General features: G+C 43.8%; 1 protein-coding gene across 2 annotated transcripts in view; it reads right to left on the reverse strand.

Moving 5' to 3' along the window:
- The window catches only part of TTF2 (transcription termination factor 2), a 40,620-nt gene that overhangs the window by 18,972 nt on the left and 3,209 nt on the right, over positions 1-18,439 (reverse strand). For both annotated transcript variants that reach the window (XR_007126510.1, XM_047724625.1), the window contains exons 4-11: positions 9,876-9,942; positions 8,055-9,020; positions 7,645-7,759; positions 7,119-7,301; positions 5,450-5,574; positions 3,961-4,042; positions 1,955-2,074; positions 878-1,028 (exon numbers count right to left, since the gene is read on the reverse strand). Coding sequence is in view for 1 of the 2 variants with exons in the window: in XM_047724625.1 (XP_047580581.1) it covers positions 878-1,028; positions 1,955-2,074; positions 3,961-4,042; positions 5,450-5,574; positions 7,119-7,301; positions 7,645-7,759; positions 8,055-9,020; positions 9,876-9,942 (1,809 nt within the window). In the remaining variant the exon portion in view is untranslated. The remainder of the gene's footprint in view (positions 1-877; positions 1,029-1,954; positions 2,075-3,960; positions 4,043-5,449; positions 5,575-7,118; positions 7,302-7,644; positions 7,760-8,054; positions 9,021-9,875; positions 9,943-18,439) is intronic.

Here is an 18,439-nt window from a genome sequence, read left to right on the forward strand (position 1 = left end):
AAAAACAATTCGTTTAGGGGTTCCTGGCTGGCTCAGTGGGTGAAACATGTGACTCTTGGTCTTGGGGTTGATGTTCTTGGGGTTGAAGTTTGAGCTCTACATTGGGTGTACAGATTACTTAAAAATAAAACCTCAAGGGGGGTGAGGTTATGGACATTGGGGAGGTTATGTGCTATGGTGAGTGCTGTGAAGTGTGTAAACCTGGAGATTCACAGACCTGTACCCCTGGAGATAAAAATACATTCTATGTTTATAAAAAAATTAAAAATTAAAAAAAAAAAAAAACCTTAAAAAAGAAAAAAATCCTTTAAAGCCAAAAGGCAAAGACTGGGACTAAAATTACCATCTGGGGAAACATTTTCCTTCCTCCTTCCCGATCCTCCTCCTTGGGGAGTTCAGTTGGGTCTAATCCTAAACTCTTCAATCTAAAACTTCTTAAGATGATTCCTATGTGAAAAACACAGCCAGTCTACACCAACTAATCATTAATATTCTACCAAGATGCTCTGTAAGACTGGGCTGGTTGCACTCACACGAACGGAAAAAGAATATGAATTTGGGATCAGAAATTCCACAAGAATGCAATAACTGTGGCAGACCCCTGTTCCAGGGCTCCCTGGCCTAGAGCTCAGCAGCTCGGGCAACCTCGCACAGCCGCTCTTGCTGAGGATGGTGACAAGAAGAAAAGAACACCATTCTCTTCAAAGATGCATCTCTTAGCACAGGTGACAGATGCTGGGCGGTGACAGTGCCTTCGGTCTTCACAAGAACCATGAGTCCTGACTACCTGAGAGCTTGCGGGGAACAGGAAGGCCAATAGGGCCGCTCAAGCCAAGAGGCTGAGGGCTCGCGCCCACTGCCGTGTTTCTGCACTTACACTTTTGCACGTTGATCCCGATTGGGCCCGTGATAGAGACAGACTCTTAGCATGCTGTTGCTCACATGTTTCATCACCTCGTTTTTCCAGTGATGGATCAGGGAGGCAGGACAGATGATCAGCGTTCCGTGGGAAGTGAACTCACAGGAGTCTTGAGGGGAAAAAAAAAAAATCAACACCTCGTTGCTCTCACTAAATAGTCTTAAACTCCTTCAAGGTACCTCCTCTTCCTCTTGACTTTTATTCCTTCAATCAGTATTTTTAACAGACTATTGCTTTTATTTCCACACACAGCATAGAATAGAATGGGAAAGGACTCAAACTGCTTATTTTCCCTTGTATAAAGGTTAGACAGAGAGAGTAGCTAGAGGGAGAGGAAAGGGTGTAGTCTGTGGCCTCGGTCTAAAAAACCCAATGTGCTTCCACGGTGGTTAAGAGGTAGAAGTGGGATCTTTTCCTACCTTGTCCTGAGTTGATGCGTTACAGGGGGTATTATTACTTTTTTCTGGAAAGCATAACTTAATTACATCCATGCTATAACACAAGTACAAAACCCCTAAGACAGGCCACGTGTGATGTGGAGTTGCTGACATGTTACACATAGGACCTTGAAAGTACTCAGACAGTTATTTTATCTTAACAACAGCGGCTGTGGTGAGAGAGAAATTGTCTAGAATTGGGAAATTACAGAATTTCAGAAAACTTGGAAACAGTTTCTGCTAAAATCAGAGGTTGTGACGGGCCTTCCTTTAAAAAATTCTGTATTAACTCATTTGACCCGGCCCTGTACCTGTGTCCTTATGTTAACAAGAATCATCAGAGCCATTCCAGAGGCTTGGCTTTCTCTATACACTTTTTTCGAATCACAGGTCAGGTTACGTTTATGGCAAAAGAGGAAATGATCACTGGTAACGAGCAGATTCAGCCTCAGAAATGGTGCCAGAGGACAGAGTCTAACACTGGTTTTCTGATCGATTAATGACACAGGACCACAAATTCTTTCACAGCGAGAACACGCCCACTCACCGCTGGCTCAGACAGTTTAGGAAATAAGAAGCTATGAAGGCATTTGTATACCATCTCTGGAAAGCCAAGTCAAGGCTGTGTTTTTGTCCTCTTCTTTGTTCTTCTCTTGATTCTTCTGGGACAGGATGAGTGCAATCATCGTCAGGGTTTTCCCTAATCCCATATCATCCGCTGGAAAAGCAAAACCGAAGTCAGAGAGTTTATCACTTAGAGCAAAGAATCACATCCACTTCCACAGAAGAAACCACTGGTAGACCTGAGTCCTTGATGCGCAGCCACGGCTCGTTCAGGCACTATTATTTCTGACCCTAACAAATCCTCGACCTTGGGAACAAGGAGGAACCCTCGCCCCCCCCTCCTCATTATCAAGATCAAAGACATTTACCATGACCTTTGCAAAACTCAAAGTTTATTATTTAGACCTCACTCCTGTGTGTGTTGTACTGTTACTTAACTAACGCATTCACTGGCTGGCTGTCTCAGTCTGCTGACACTGCCCCGTCCTTTTTCACTCCGCCAATCAGAAAGATCCAGCAGAGGGAGTTAATTCAAAACAGTCCTCCATTCCCTTATTCATCAAAGCGGAGCATAAACTAACATTTCTCAGACACTGTCATTGTGCCCATCACTGAACCTCTCTCTCACTGAATTTGCTATTTATACCCTAAAAAATATTCTCACCCTCACTGTAACAGTTTAAATAATCATTCTGACATAAGCAGAAGTAAAATGTCCCAGCAAGGGTTCTGGCTCACATCTGGCTTCGAACTCCAAAGCAAGCAGGGTTCCCACGACTCCCAGAACTTCTTAGGGCAGCTCACTATGCCTACACTCCGTGCACAAACACTGTGGCTTATGCCGAACACCTGCCTTGCTTCGGGAAGCCTGGCATTTCAGGACAGACCAGCCCCCAGCAAACAGCCGAGGCCCAAACTCCCATGCTTGGCAACATCTTTGCATGTCATCACCCCATGTGACTTCACTGGGAAAGGCCTCTGGAAGCTTCCACCTGGTGTCCCCTGAACTTTGCCCCGTGGTTTTCCCTTTGCAGATTTTGAGTCACAGCACATCAAAATAATTTTATTTTTTTATTTTGCAAGAAATCCTAGCCATGCGTATGGCTATATGCTGTGCCGCCTCCTTGCAAATCGTTGACCCTGGAGGTGGTCCTGGGGAGCCCTGTCACAGCCACTTACTTCCTAGCCACTGTGGCCACCTGTCATGTTTTCTAGAAGCTGAGCACCTTGGAAATTTTTAGGTTTTTTTTTTTTTTTTTAAAGATTGTATTTATTTGACAGAGAGAGATCACAAGTGGGCAGAGAGGCTAGCAGAGAGAGAGAGAGAGGAGGAAGCAGGCTCCCTGCAGAGCAGAGAGCCCGATGTGGGACTCGATCCCAGGACCCTGAGATCATGACCTGAGCTGAAGGCAGAGGCTTAACCCACTGAGCCACCCAGGTGCCCCGGAAATTTTTAGTTTGATGAGTCTCCAAAGAAGAGCATGGAAAACTTGCTTTTGAGGGTTCCCTGCACCTAAGTCCCAGGCAGTGTGCCTTGCCTCGGGAGAACACACATACTCCCACAAGAGCTCAATTTAGATGCAAGCAACTTGAGAAAAGAGGCTCCTGTGAATCCCTTTCTGCAGGAAAGGGTGGAGACAGGAGTCTCTGACTTTGGGGTGGCAATGCTTTCCTTTAGAGTCTAATGGAGCAAAGCAGCCATGAGAGTTCCCACAAGACACTCAGGTTTGTACTTGGCTTTGGCCATGCTCATAGACATCTGGCCTCCAGCCTGCCTCCCCACACCTCCTAGAAACTCTCTGTCGCACCAGAGAATAAATTCCCCCTCTGCTTAATTAGCCACGTCAGCTTCTACCGCCTGCAGCCACGACCTGCCTGATCCTCCAGCTGTGTACTCTTGACCATGTTGCTTTACCATCCTGCACCTCAGTTTCTTCACCTGTAAAAGGGGGGCAGCATAGTGCCCACCCCAGAGTTGTCGAAAGGATCAAATGAAACCATACAATACACATGTTGCTCTTAGCATAACACCAGACTCACCCAGAATTCCTCCGTGTGGCTTCTGACTTTCCCGCCATGACAACCAGGCCAATGCCTGCTTCTGGTGTGGTAGCAAAGGGACCTGACAAAGGAAGAACCAAAAGCTGAGTATAAATTCCGCAGGAGGGGCTGGATCCTAACTCCAATGACTCCATGCTCTCCTCTCCTCTTTTCTGTAAGCGATCCTACCAATAATCCGGCTGTCATGGGCTGCCCACAGCACCTTGGAGGTCCCTGACCCCACCTCTCACCTCGGGTGGCCGAATGTCCTGGACTGCCCAGGACAGACTTGCCCCTACTGGCCAGCATGTCTATCAAGAGCATCCCCAACCCCCTCAAGTAAGTCTCCCTCTGTCTGCTTTAATCAGCCAGGCAGTTTCTACTGCTTGCAATCAAGACCTCTGACTGGCCACCTTCCTTTCACTGATGAAGCCATTCCAATGGTTCTTCCTCATTCTCTCTCTTAAAATATGACTCTCCTGGGACGCCTGGGTGGCTCAGTGGATTAAAGCCTCTGCCTTTGGCTCAGGTCATGATCCCAGGGTCTTGGGATCAAGCCCCGCATCGGGCTCTCTGCTCAGCAAGGAGCATGCCTCTCCCTCCCGACCCCGCCTGCCTCTCTGCCTACTTATGATCTCTGTCAAATAAATAAATAGAATCTTTAAAAAAAAAAAAAAAAGTGACTCTCCTCTCTGCAGGCAAGGTCCCCCTCGCACCATGAGTTGTAAATTTCAATAGCCTTTTGGCGGACACCCCCTTCCAGTCTTTTCTTAACTCCAGTTCATCTTGCACTCTGTGATAAAAATCACCTTCAGGAAACTACCTGGCTTGAGATTCTAGATGATTTCGTCCCATCTCTGGAGCAAGTCTTTCTGAGCTGCTTCCCTGTGCCACACCACACTGCCAGGGAGACCCCCACTCGAGGACGTCACCTGCTCCCCACCTTCACTTGCTGGTCCTGCTCCCGGCACCTTCTCTCTACCCAGAGTGTTTGGTTTCTACCCCCTCTGCTTCCTTTGGGCTTGCACCTCTGTGAAGGCACAGGGCAGACAGGCAACAAAGAATGCTTGACCTACGGGGCCTTCTCTCTTATTCGGTATACTGTCTGTGGTCCAGTACAGTGCACACTTTACCTATGTTCCTGTGTCCTTTTCTGTTTCACGGATGTTGTAGATGCACTTCCCCCCCAACCAGTTAAGAGCAGCAAATCCTTTGCATCTTTGCGGCACCCCTGAAGCTCAATAAATGGGTCTTCTATTGCTACTGACCTACAGAACCTTACGGCTTTAAGAAAAAAAAAAAAGTGGGTGTTGTTTTTTCTCAGTGCTAAACAGAAGGAGAAAACACTCCAACAGAAGCCACGAAAGCATTATGTGTAGGAAAGATCCATCAGGAGGGCGCTCCACCAGGCAGCCCCCAGGGTCTCCCTGTCCATGGTGCAGGGACACTCTTGGAGGACATGCTGCGCCTCGAGTCTCCCCCAGCTCACCTTCAGCCCAGCTGGGTCCTCCGCCATGGCTGTCTCTCCCGGCCGCGACTCAAGTGACGCATGCAGCTCATCGATGGCTTTACTGATGATTCTCCACGTAGCATGAGGGCCATCCTGTGGAGGGCCTGCAGACAGACAGGTGGTATGGAAAGGTGTCACGAGTGCTGCAATCTCACAACTCACGATTCACCAGGTAACCGATCTGCACAAACTACAAATTCTCACTCCAAGATTTTCCTTTCTCACAGGCTCCACGAACCCCATTTTCCGTTTGTTTAACCACACGCTTCCAAAAATCAAGGGCAAAATAACAGAAAATAGATGAAAAAGAGAGCTGGGAGTATTTTTGGTGGGCTTTTTTTCCCCCTCCAGTTTTGAAGAGGTGGCAGAGGAAAAGGTAACGCCACCATTATTTTAGGAAGAAAAGCTCCTTGGGGCTGGATGCAAAGAAGGGAAGCCAGCAACAGGGAAGGCTGGGCTAGTGGATGTCTGTGGACTTTTAGGTAGACAGAGGGACACCCCCTGATGTGCACGTCACACACTGACTGTGCCGTGCCAGGATTTTGAGAGAGAACGAGTGTGCACATGTGAGCATGCAAAGTAGGGGTCGGCCCACCCCCAGAGAGACAGAGACAAGCAGACTCCCTGCAGAGCACGGAGCCCAATGCGGGGTTCGATCTCACGAAACCTGACTCTCAAGTTGGACACTCAACCGACTGAGCCCCCCAAGCGCCCCGAAACAAGCGCATTTTCTGTTTTTTAGGCCGCCCTCAGTTGTATCCAGCTCCTAGTCTATTTCTTACCCCCATTAACTATCGCTCTTCCACTTTCTCCCTTTCCTTCCCTTTTCTGTTTCCTTGCTTCCTTCCTTTTCCCCTTCTAGATCGCTCGGGCCCCTCAGCTGGGAGAAAACTAGCCTTAGCTTTTCCAGTCACTGCCAGCCAACCGGACCAGCGAGCTCAGGTACTGTCTCCTCATCAGCAAACCAACCCATCCTAAGACATACAACCTAGTTACTTCTGAGCCACAGTTTTCTGGAAAGTTCAGGACAGAAACTCATTTAAATAGGGCATCACGGGCGCCTGGGTGGCTCAGTGGGTTAAAGCCTCTGCCTTCGGCTCAGGTCATGGTTCCAGGGTCCTGGGATTGAGGCCCCCATCGGGCTCTCTGCTTCCTCCTCTCTCTCTGCCTGCCTCTCTGCCCACTTGTGATCTCTCTGTCAAATAAATAAATAAAAGTCTTTAATAAATAAATAAATAAATAAATAAATAAATAGGGCCTCACTGCTCTCGGTGGGTCTTTGGTCATCAGGTTGACTTCTGCTGCTTCTCCGCTCGGCCTTAATACACAATGTGCAAATGTGCCCGCTGGTGTGCCTCCCTCACTGTGGAGTAAGTCTGAGTTTTCATTCACAAACATTTACGAGAGGATTCCCACATGCCAGCCCCCGGGTTAACTGATTACGGCTTGTGATCAAGGTCAGTGAACACAGCAGGCACAGAAATCTCAACACTGTGCAAGCTCAGCTAAGCATCACGATCTGCATCACGTGGGCAACTTACACCTCCAGAACGGCTTCCCCCTTCACACGGGCACAGAGACCTCTCCTAGGCAGCATTAAACATGCAGGAGTAGCCATTCACACTGGGCCCAGGCCCTTGCATCTTACCTCCATAGCCAAGACTGGATCCCCCAGTAGCTGCTGGGCAGGCAGCCTTCCCTCCTTGAGAACCCGGAGGCTCGAGACCCTGACCCTGCAGGGGCTGGGGAGGCACCAAAGGAAGGGACTCAGTGGTAGATCTGGTGAAGTTTCTCTGTTGTGGCACTGGAGTGTTACTCTTCTCATTGGTGTCTGCTCAAAAAAAACCAAGAAAAGAACAGGCTGTAATTCAGGAAAGCAAAGGAACTGTATGTGGGAGCGGAGGTCAAGAAGGGGTGGGATCACAACCACTCCTATAAGCTGGGGAAGACCTCAAGGGCACAGCACTGAAAAGTTATAAACGATGGAAAAGAGCCTGAGTCCACAGGAAATGAAGGAAGCTTTTATAAATCACAGGGGTCATTTTGAAAAGCTCAGAAGTAGATAATCAAATGGACAGGTAAATGGAGCAACAGATTCTTTACTGAAAGGTCTTGTCGAATGTCTCTTTTAAAGTTCCTGCAGACCTCGAGTTCTGGGGCATAACCCATTTTACCTGGCTCTGGGGAGAGGGCAAGAGCACCAAGGGCTTCCTCTAACTCCTGAATTTGCTTGAGCAACTTCTGACCCTTGTCTGGAAGAGCCTGGATGTTCACTGACTTCAGTGTGCTCTGAAAAACAGATCCTGTAAGATGATCTCTTGTCTCAAGTTGTTAGAAAGATAGTTTCAGAATAGAGAATCTAAAATGTGAAAACTCTGCAATTAGGGTCCTTTGAGTATATGTGTGAAAACCTGGGTTTTGTTTTGTTTTTTTAAATCCACAAATATAAACCCAGGAAAAGACAGAACCTAACTATCCACCTACAAAACCTTTCTCACACTGACACAGTTGACTTCCCTATAGCCCCCACCAACCACTGCTCAGACCTTAAACACAAAGCACACGGTGGGTCAGGAGTAATTACCTTCTTTTGCTTCAGTTGTGTTGTGAGGTACACACGTTGGGCTGCTGGGTCTGAAGACTCTGCCTTCCTGGAAACACCTGAGACAGATGTTTTTGTTTGCACACTCTGACCAGGGAACAGGAGGCTCTCCTCCTTCTGTGAGTCCGGAGTCGAGTCAAAGAACAAGGGAGGCTTAGAGGAAGTGAAAACGGCATTATTCTCCTCACCGTCACCACAGCTGGAGGCCGCCTCTGGCCTCTGTCCTGGGGAGCAGACCGTGGCCAGTGGTGCACACCGTGCAGCTGGTCCTCCCGGAGCAGGCCCATCCCCAGGCTCCGACTGCTGGGTGGTCTGAGAGCATGAACCATCCCTTGCCTTTGTTTCTCTCACCTCCTTGCTCTTGGGGTGCTCTTTGCTGACCTGTTCCCCTTTCTGGGGCTTGCTTACTGGGTTCTGACTGTGAATAATCCCAGGCAAAGGATTGGTTCCCTTTTCCCTCAGAGGCTCTGACGTTTTTTGGACATGATGACTCTCAACGTGTGACTTCTCCCAAAGAGACCTACATGGTTTTCTCAGCTCCTCACCATGGCACTGCTTGGATTTAACCTCAGAAAGGTTTCTTGTGCGCGTCCCTTCCCTCTCCTTGGCTTCATGCTGAAACTCCGTCTTCTCCCCTCGCTGCTGCTCTTGAGGTACAGGCTGCTTTTTCGTTCCCTCCACCAGGCCAGATGAGAGATCTTTCTTCATCCAGCAGTTGGATTCAGGCTTCCGTTCTTTCTTTTGATCCATGAGCCCATCTCCCTTTTCCTTTGGCTTATCAGTCACCTTTTCCTCACCTTCGCCTTCGCTGAACTGCTTCCAGAGAGATGGTGCTTGATTCTTGTCCAGCACCTTGAAAGGGTTTCTCTGCTGGGTGGAAAGACAATGAAGAGGCTCCGAGGCATGCTGAGACTTGTTGGTTACAGAATGTTCTCTGGAACAAGGCTCCTAAAAGACAAAAAAAAAAACAAACCTTAATATAAAACATTAATGGAAGCATTGTATCTAGAATGCCTTTTTTTTTTTTCCCAGAGGAAATGGAAACAGTAGTCCGATATTTCTGAACATTCCTGGGACCATTTTTAAGCTCTCAAAAGGACTATGTGCCTAACTCATGAAGTATTAGTTCCTGGACAGTACTTTTGAAGTATGGTTCCTTCTCTGTCCGCGACCATTGCTTTCCTGGGTCTCAAGGACAAGCACTGACCCAATCAAGTGCTTTTGCAGTTGCAATAGCCACAATGTATACCTTTCACAAAAAATTATTCTCTCGAGATGAACTGATCCTCAAACGTATACAATGTCCTATGCTTGGAGTTTGGCTTTAGGGCAATTTCACTATAGGAAGCCAGAGTGACAAGTCTGAGCTACATTTCGACCACGAAAGTCTTGCCACTTCCCTGGGTTGAGCCTCTCATGCTCTGGGTGTCTGTCAGTCTCTCACGGTCTAGGAGCTTACGAATAACACCCTATTTATACCAACATCAAGGAGATACCAGTCTATAACAAGATGCTGAAATCAATCAAGTAAATCCAAATTTTTTCCTAAATAGAACAGTGACTCCATTTAAGACCTTGATTATTTAAGTGAAACAGGAGGCAAATGATTAAATCACCACTATAAACAAGAAGTCCTTTGAATTAGAAGACCCAATAGGGTCTACGTTGCTTAAAGAAAAGAACTATCTTTCAGAGACAGTATGAAGACCAACCAGTTTATACTGGACTTCAAGGTCTTTTCTGGTGACACCACAGATTAACCAGTCTTGGGAGAGCAGGCTGGAAGACGGGAATAACTCCTACCTGCCACGGGATACTTCCACACCATTGCTTCCCCGCTGCCTTACTTCTAACGCACTGGAAGAACAATCTAGTGAAATATAAAACACAAACAATCAAGGCTGTGGAAATCCATCACAATGAGACAAACTGCTTTTCCATCCAAAAAACATCTTGCAACTGTTTGGTGCCGGTTTTGAAAGGTCACTTGAAAGCAATTACTCCTATATTTACATTTAGAAATTCTCTACTGCACGGGGTATGTAGAAGGACTAAGAAATGGAAGACAAGAAGCGTCATGGAAACCAAAATGTACACAGGTTTATCCTTTTTACTCTGCAAAGAATGACTAAAACAGAAACATGATCAGCAGTGGCTGCTAAAATCAGAAAAAGAGAGAGAACCAGACATTAGGTATCCCTGATGGGAAACCACGATACGACCTATACAGTAAAACAAAACAAAACTAAGCGAAACCAAAACAAACAAAAATTAACCCAGATCAGGTCAAACCCCCAGATTCAATTACCAATTTACGGAAAATACAAACGACAGGAACACACAGAGCTTGGCCACAGGGATGTGACCTGTAAGATCTTGACCGTGAGAAATGATTTATGACAAACAACTGCCTTCCTTCAAAACATAAATTACAAGGGAGGGGGAAAAATGGAGAGAGAACTCCGGAGACTTCACAGACACATCAATCAATTGCAACTGTGAACCTTATTTATTGATTTAAACATGTAAACAGAAAATCATTAAAAATAAACTATGACATCTATGAAGCTCCTGGAAATCTGCACTCCAACTGGTTAAAAAGAGAGAGAATCCCTGTCTTAGAGCCATACAGTGAAACATCTACAGAATAAATGATGTTATCTGGGATCTGTTTGAAAATATGGCAGGAGATGGCAGGGAAGAGTGGGTAGAGTATATACAGAACAAGACTGGCATGAGTTGGTAACTGTTGGAGCTCATATGTTGTAATAGTCTATCTTGTCTACTTGTATATATTTGCAATTTCCCATTTAAAAAAAAAAAAAAAGACTGTACTCAGACATACACTCCAATACAAGACTGTCCCTGTACCAGCAAACACAGCCTACAACCCCCGCCCCCCAGAAATGGCTATGCTGCTCCATTCATGAATGAAACCATGCATGCGCTCTCTGGCATGCTGGATTTTGCATGTGATTCTCCCTCCATCCAAAGAATGTCTCCTTCATCCCTATTTGCCCACCACATCCCCCATCACCAGTTGTCAAAGTCCTACATGTCCCTCAGCGTCCAGTTCAAGCCATATCTCCTTTGCAAGGTTTTCCCATATTGCTTTCCCTGTTCATCCACTGTATTGTTTCTGTATTTCTGTTGTATTGAGTTGTATTATACTCGTATCTGCCTGTCTGCCCGACATTTTCAGCAACCAGAAGGCTATAACCATATGTGATCTCTTTATTCCCAACTATGCCTTGCCTTTTGTACATAACTGTTAAGTATTGTGGAATTAAATAGAGTGAGCTGATTTTTTCCTTACCCAAAATGAGTCTTCAAACACATTTAATAATCAGTCAAAGAAAAGCAGCTTTTAAATATCATTTTAGTTAATTGTTTAACTAGGCAACAAACTCAACCAGAAAGTATAAAGCCATGAAAAGGATCATCTCACAGTAACCTATATGCCCCGTTCCCATCCTTTCCAAGTACCCATTCCTATTAGCTTTCTGTTTACCTTTCCAGAGATTTCAATATATTCAGATCAATATAAATATATGAATCATAATTTCCTTTTCCACACAAATGGATAGCATTAGTATACATTATACTAAATACACTGCATTTTTTAACAATGTAGTCAAGATTTTTCTAGAACACAAAGAGTTCACACATATATATGTGCATATATTTTATGTGTATATATGTGTATATATATACATATATATAATATGTACGGACATATCTATTTTTTCCTACAGCTGCACAGTTTCCCCCTATTTAGAGCTCCATTATTTATTTAAGAACCCTCTTGATAGTTTGGTTGTTTCCAATATTATGCTACTAAAAACAATGTCACGGTGAATCTTAATGTATCTGTAGGGTAACTGCTTATTTCTCATATTTACACAAGCCCTTTTTGGTTTTTCTTGATCAATTACCTTCTGGATTTTATTTATTGCTGTTATCTGACTCATTAAACTCCATTTTTACCTATCCTTCCTTTCTTCTTTCTTTCAGTTTAATCTCTTGCTCTTTTTCTAATCTCTTAAATTAGTCCCATGATACACAACATGAATCATGATAGTCCGAGTCCCAATTCAAAATCCTCAGATGTCATTACCTCACCTGGACATAAAAGCAAAGATAAGCCTCCAATGAACAAGTGTTCCAGTCAAACTGCAAAGAAAATAGGTCCAGCCCCCCCAGCATAAACTCACGATTTTCCCGTTCAAGCTCACAATTCTCGGAAAAAAATTTGCTGGTCTCTTTAGTTTTTCTCACCACAACAGGATATTATATTGAACATGTGTAATAAAATTTCCGAGATGCTTCAAATGCCTAACAATTTAAAGTACAGGCAACTATCGGGCAGTACCACTCCTTATCGAAGTGAATCAGGAATAAATTTCTGCTGTTATTTTAAGTGTATCAAGTACTTGAAATCTTCACTGACAAGAACATTTCATAAATCGTATCTATTTGAAAGCCCAAGTGACTAGACTTTGAAAAGGGCAGGACTTAAGAGACCAAGAAGGGACAAAACAACACATCTCTGATTTAACAACTAAGCATCTACTATGTTCTAGGCACAGTGCTAAAAATGCCTGTACTTGTATTTTTATTAAAACCAATCTGGGTGGGCTTCTCTGTTTTTAGGATAAAAAGTTTGTTATCTTTATTAAATTGCAAATCAACAAAGAAAGCAACGGAAATATATTCTCAGAGAAAGCAAATACTGATTCTGCCACGAAGAAGAATGTGATTTCTGCAGTATATTCATTATCTCCCAGGATGTAAGCAATAAACAGTAATAATGAACACAGCTAGAGGAAACCAGACCTCTTCGGTGCTCCACGAGAAGGCATATCCTCCCTTCCTCCTACAGGTTGATCGTCCAACCCAGATTTACAGTCAGGCACGTTCACTTTAGTCAGGCCAGGATTCCCTTGGGCCCCAGCATCTTCTTCCATTGGTCAGAATCCCAGCCTCACTACACTTAGCTCTGAATCCTCAGATAATTCATTTGATTAGCCTCTGTGCCAGTTTCCTTTTCTCTAAAATGGCAAAAAAAAAAAAAAAAAAAAAAAAAGTACCTACCTCCTATGATCACTGTGAAGACCACATGCATTAATACATATAAAGATAAGGTTCAGACCAACGCCTGACCCATATTAAGGACTTGCTAAGCAATACTAATCATTAGTTCATGCTCTCTGACCCTCTTGCTTATTCCTATATCCACACTTCCGCTTATAGCCCCCAAGTACTTCCTTATCTTTATACTGTATCCAAATTATAAAGGTCATTCAAGGCCAAGGTCAGGTGTCAACTCCTATACTTTCTCAGTAACTTGCACCAGCATTAACTCCCTCCTGCAGGTCTTACTAGATCAGAGAAGCGCCTGCATTTCAACACATCCAATGTGCTATACATGTAGATCGCGCTGGACTACAGCCTTCGTGCGTCTGACTCTTACCCAGTGGTGTCAGAGCCCCTTAAGAACACAGGTTCCCTTGTTTATATGCACCAGCACTAGGAAAACCTGAAGCTGGATTTCTACCTCGTCGTTCTCTTACGTTAAAATTCAAGATGAAACAAAAACGTAAATGTAAAAAATGCAACTGTTAATGTTCTGGGGAAAAAAGAGAGATGAATAAGGTTTTCTTAATCCTAAAGGGAAGCAGGCTTTTTTAAGTAGGACCTAAAGCCCTGCAGCTGAGAGGTGAAGGATTTGGCAATTCTGGTCACATTAAAGTTTTAAACTTCCACCTGTGGGAGCCACTCAGGAGCATGGCTCTCCTCTACCCTACGGCCATGAAAATAAAGTTTTAAACTTCCATATGGTGAAAATACCATTAGCGAGATTATAACACAAAAGGCAAAGTGGGAAAAGTGTGACACTTAGAGCTAACAGCCTTCACATACGAGGATTCCTTCCATTACACAGCACAGTGTATGATACGCTACCATATAAATACACTACAAGATGTACTAGCTTTATTGAGGGGGGCTCTTCATGGGGGTGGGACTTCAGGTGCTTCTGCACGGGCCTGGCTTAGACCCAAATTTCTATCATCTGCCCAGAAAATCATCACTGGGCTACATCGTCTGCACCCCAATCTTACCCAATAACCAACCACACAAGGAATCTGCTAGACAAAGACTCAAATATTATTAAAAATAAAATAGATTTTTCAATTTAAATTTTAAATTTATTTGAGAGAGAGTAGAGAGAGTGAGAGTGTGCACTAGTGGGGTGGGGGACAGAGGGAGAAGTAGATTCCCCGCTAAACAGCGGGCCCATCCACGGGGCTCAATGCCAGGCTCGATCCCAGAACTCTGAGATCATGACCTGAGCTGAAGGCAGCCACTTAACCGACAGCCACCCAGGCATCCCTAAAAATAAAATATTTTGAACATTCCACAACATTTAAAGAACTAAAACTTGTTTTACCTAGTTACAGATAAAGAATACTTCCTTCTATTTTGATTCTAGATCTTCCGAGAAGTTGAAAGACAAAGGAGAGGAGGGGGAAATGGGAGAGCAGCAAACAAAAACTCAGGAAGCTCAATGACAATGTCCACACTTGATTTGTAAATCAAAGTGTGTGTATCATATCATTCAAGTCAGGGCAAGAGTTCCTTCCTCTGGTTCTACTGAAGTGACTGTTTCTTGTCCCTAAACAGAGGACCAAGGCTGAAGGGTCAGTCAAATGCTGGTGAGTGCCACCATCTGGTGTTTAAGATAGAAAACTGCACACAAATGCAGCTACATGCCAAGGAATGAAAAATGGGCATCTTGGCCTCATCTGGGCTTATCCCTCCTTCCCATTACTTGGCTGCACCTGTCACCTAGTTGGGTTAAGCTTCAAACGTGCTGGAATTAAGTCAAAGACACGAAGTACTTTAAGTTCAGCTTTCAGAAGAAAACGTTGTATTCCCTGAGGTTATTCTCCAGAGTACAGGGGTCCTGGCTAAAAGCCCTTACTGTCTGCTAGGAAGTCATCTACTGACGTACTAGACGTATCTAATTCTGTTAAAATTTCCAGTCTGGACTATGTATCAGGGTACTTGACTGTTTCTTGTTTTTTATTTATTGTGTGTTGTTGAACTGTATTTTATTTATCCTAAAACAACCTTTTAAAACCTCCAGTAAGTACCTCCTAGTAATAATGTTCCAGACTTGGACTAAAAGAAAAACATTGACATACTTTACTTTTCTATTTTATTTTTTTTAGAGGGGGGAGGGGCACGAGAGGGAGAGAGAATCTTAAGCAGGCTCCACGCCTAGCGAGAAGCCTGACACAGCAGTCTGTCTCACAACTCTGAGATCATGACTTGGGCCAAAATCAAGAGTCAGACGCTTAATCAACTAAGGTGCCCCTTTACTTTTCTATCTTAACATAATGATCACCTCTCAGCCTCATCTTCCTAGTATGAAGACTATTCACGGTAAATTTTCAGAATTCCATCTGGAGCCTACACCTTTCTTTGGAGCTGCACTTACTTCTCTAGCTGGTCTCATATATATGTAAGATGTGACTAGTTCAAAGCTGTCTGTGTTGTCCACACATCCAAATCCTCCACTGATACTACCTTTCTTTCCTTGTCTTGCTTAATGGTAAACTCATCACCCATAAATCCCAACTTGAGCAGCATTTACTGAGCACTCACAGTGAGCCAAATGCCAGACTGCGGGGATCATACCCACGACCTCACCGAATCCTCAAACCCAGGGAAGTCGGGACCGCCAGGATCACTGCTCCTGAGGGGAAAATGAAGGACAAAGGTACAAGCTTAAATGCCCTACCAAAGCTTTTTGCAATCTAAGTACACCCAGTTCCACTGCCAATGCCTCAATCCAAGCACATCTTTTACTTAGAGACTAAAGGGGATGGATGCATCTAGAACCAGAAAGACCAAGGTCTGAATCTCAGCAATGCCACTTCACAACCTGGGACCTGCTTCCTTTCCTAACCTCTCTAAATGTTAGTTGCCGCATTTTCCTATGACAGAAGAGTCTATGGTGGTAAGTGATACTGACTATGCCATTTACTAGACATTTAATAGCACCTCTATACCGTAAGTCTCCTTGCCTCCACCATCTTCCTTTCTGACCAACCTTCTTCAACCATCTGTCTTTTATTAATGCAACTGGAGCAAACATTCTTCAGTGGCTTCCTACAACCTCGAACAGTCTTCCCATATGGTAGAGAGGCCCCTCCCAGCAGCACGTAAATGGTTTTAGGTGTCAGGACATCCTGACTTCATGCTCCAGAGGCTTACCAGCCCCACTGTACTAACAACAACAACAAAGCAGTCAAAAGGTGAAAATTTCAGAGCACCTGGGTGGCTCAGTTGGTTGAGCATCGGACTCTTGGTTTCGGCTCAGGTCATGATCTCAGGGTCATGAAATTGTCCCCGTGTAGGGCTCTGTGCTCAGCGGATAGTCTGGTTGAGATTTTCTCCCTCCAATTATCATACAATCTCCCTGATATGAGGAAGTTGAGAGGCAAAGTGGGGGGGGTCTGGGGAGTAGGGAAGGAAAAAATGAAACAAGATGGGATCGGGAGAGAGACAAACCATAACAGACTCTTAATCTCACAAAACAAACTGAGGGTTGCTAGGGGGAGGGGGGGTAGGGAGAGGGCAGTTGAGTTATGGACATTGGGGAAGGTATGTGCTATGGTGAGTGCTGTGAAGTGTATAAACCTGGAGATTAACAGACCTGTACCCCTGGGGCTGATAATACATTATATGTTAATTTAAAAAAAAAAAAAAAAAACTATAAAACCTCTAGAAGAAACCCTTGGAGAAATTTGCGATCTTTGGGCAGGGAAAGATTTCTCAGAGAGAACACATAAAGCACAAAGGACAAAAAAATGATAAATTGGACTTTATAAAAATGAGAAACTTCTACTTTTCAAAAGGGAGTTAAGAAAATGAAAACCAAAGACTTGGAGAAAATATTTATTATACATGTATTTGCCAAAGAACTCATATAGGGAATATATAAAGAACTCTTCTAATTCCATAATAAAAAGACAACACAATTTTTAAAATAAGCAAAAAATCCCCCAAAGTTACCCTTTATGACTCCATTGATGTAACATTTCTGAAGGAACAAACTTTAGAAATGGAGAGCAGATTCCTGGTTGCCAGAGACGAGGTGGAGGGAGTGAGAGGCAGGGTAGAGGAATTTAGTGATGAAGGAACTGTCCCATATCTTGACTGTGGTGGTGCGTACAAAAAACTACACATGATAACTGTATAGAACTAAATCTACACACACACACACACACACACACACATTACTACAAGGAAAATTATCTTCACAAGTAAGATCAGTGGACTGAATAACATCCTAGTTATAATATTATATACTATTTATATATACTTTGCAAAATGTTACCATGAGGTAAAAAGTCTACAGGGGCTCTTTTTGTACTATTTCTTATAAATACATGAGAATCTACAATTACCTCAATAAAATTTTCAATGAAAAAAATGGCCAAAAGATTTAAACTGATACTTCACCAAAGAAGATATACAGAGGGCAAATAAGCCCAAGAAACTGTGATAATCAAAAAATGGAACTCAACTCAGCAATAATGAAGAATTATTGATACACACAACCATGTGGATGAATTTCACAGATACTGTTACATAAAAGAAGCCAGACATAGAACAGTAATAGTGGTTGCCTATGGTGGAAGGGGAGGATTAACTAGAAGGGAGTCCAATGGCACTTAATGGGGTGATGGAAATATTTCTCTATTTTGACTGAGGCTTGGTTATATCAACTACTCAAACTCAACTGCTGAACACTTAAAATCTATGCATCCTACCGTATCTACAACCCAATTAAGAAAAACAGCAGTACTGGCATTTAAGTGCCATATGAAGATGGTACTTAAATGCCAATATTGGGGGGGGAATTGATCTGGAATATATACATTCTGAACTGCACAGAGTATCATATAGCGAACATCATACCTGGTCTCTGCCTCCTGGCCAGCCTTATCTTCTGAAATCTCTATTCAAACACATGCTAAATTATTACCAAACCAAATGCTTGCAATTCCCGGTTACTACCTAAATCTGTGTCCTAATGGAGGGTATTGATCTGTTAAATATGACCCTTCTCTTGCCCCTATTGAATTGCTACTAATCTTTCAATACTCATGATAAATATCACCTGCCATCTGTATAATTTCCCTGCCTTACCTCGGAGTTTTCATAAAATAGAAGGGAAACTAACATTTATTGAGTACTTAACATACTTTAGACATTTTTAGACATTACTTCATTCTATGACTAAATGGAAAAGTTGAAAAGTCACAGCAAGTTAATGACTATTGGGGGGCTGA

This window comes from Lutra lutra, chromosome 4 (assembly GCF_902655055.1).
Source record: "Lutra lutra chromosome 4, mLutLut1.2, whole genome shotgun sequence".
NCBI lineage: Eukaryota > Metazoa > Chordata > Mammalia > Carnivora > Mustelidae > Lutra > Lutra lutra.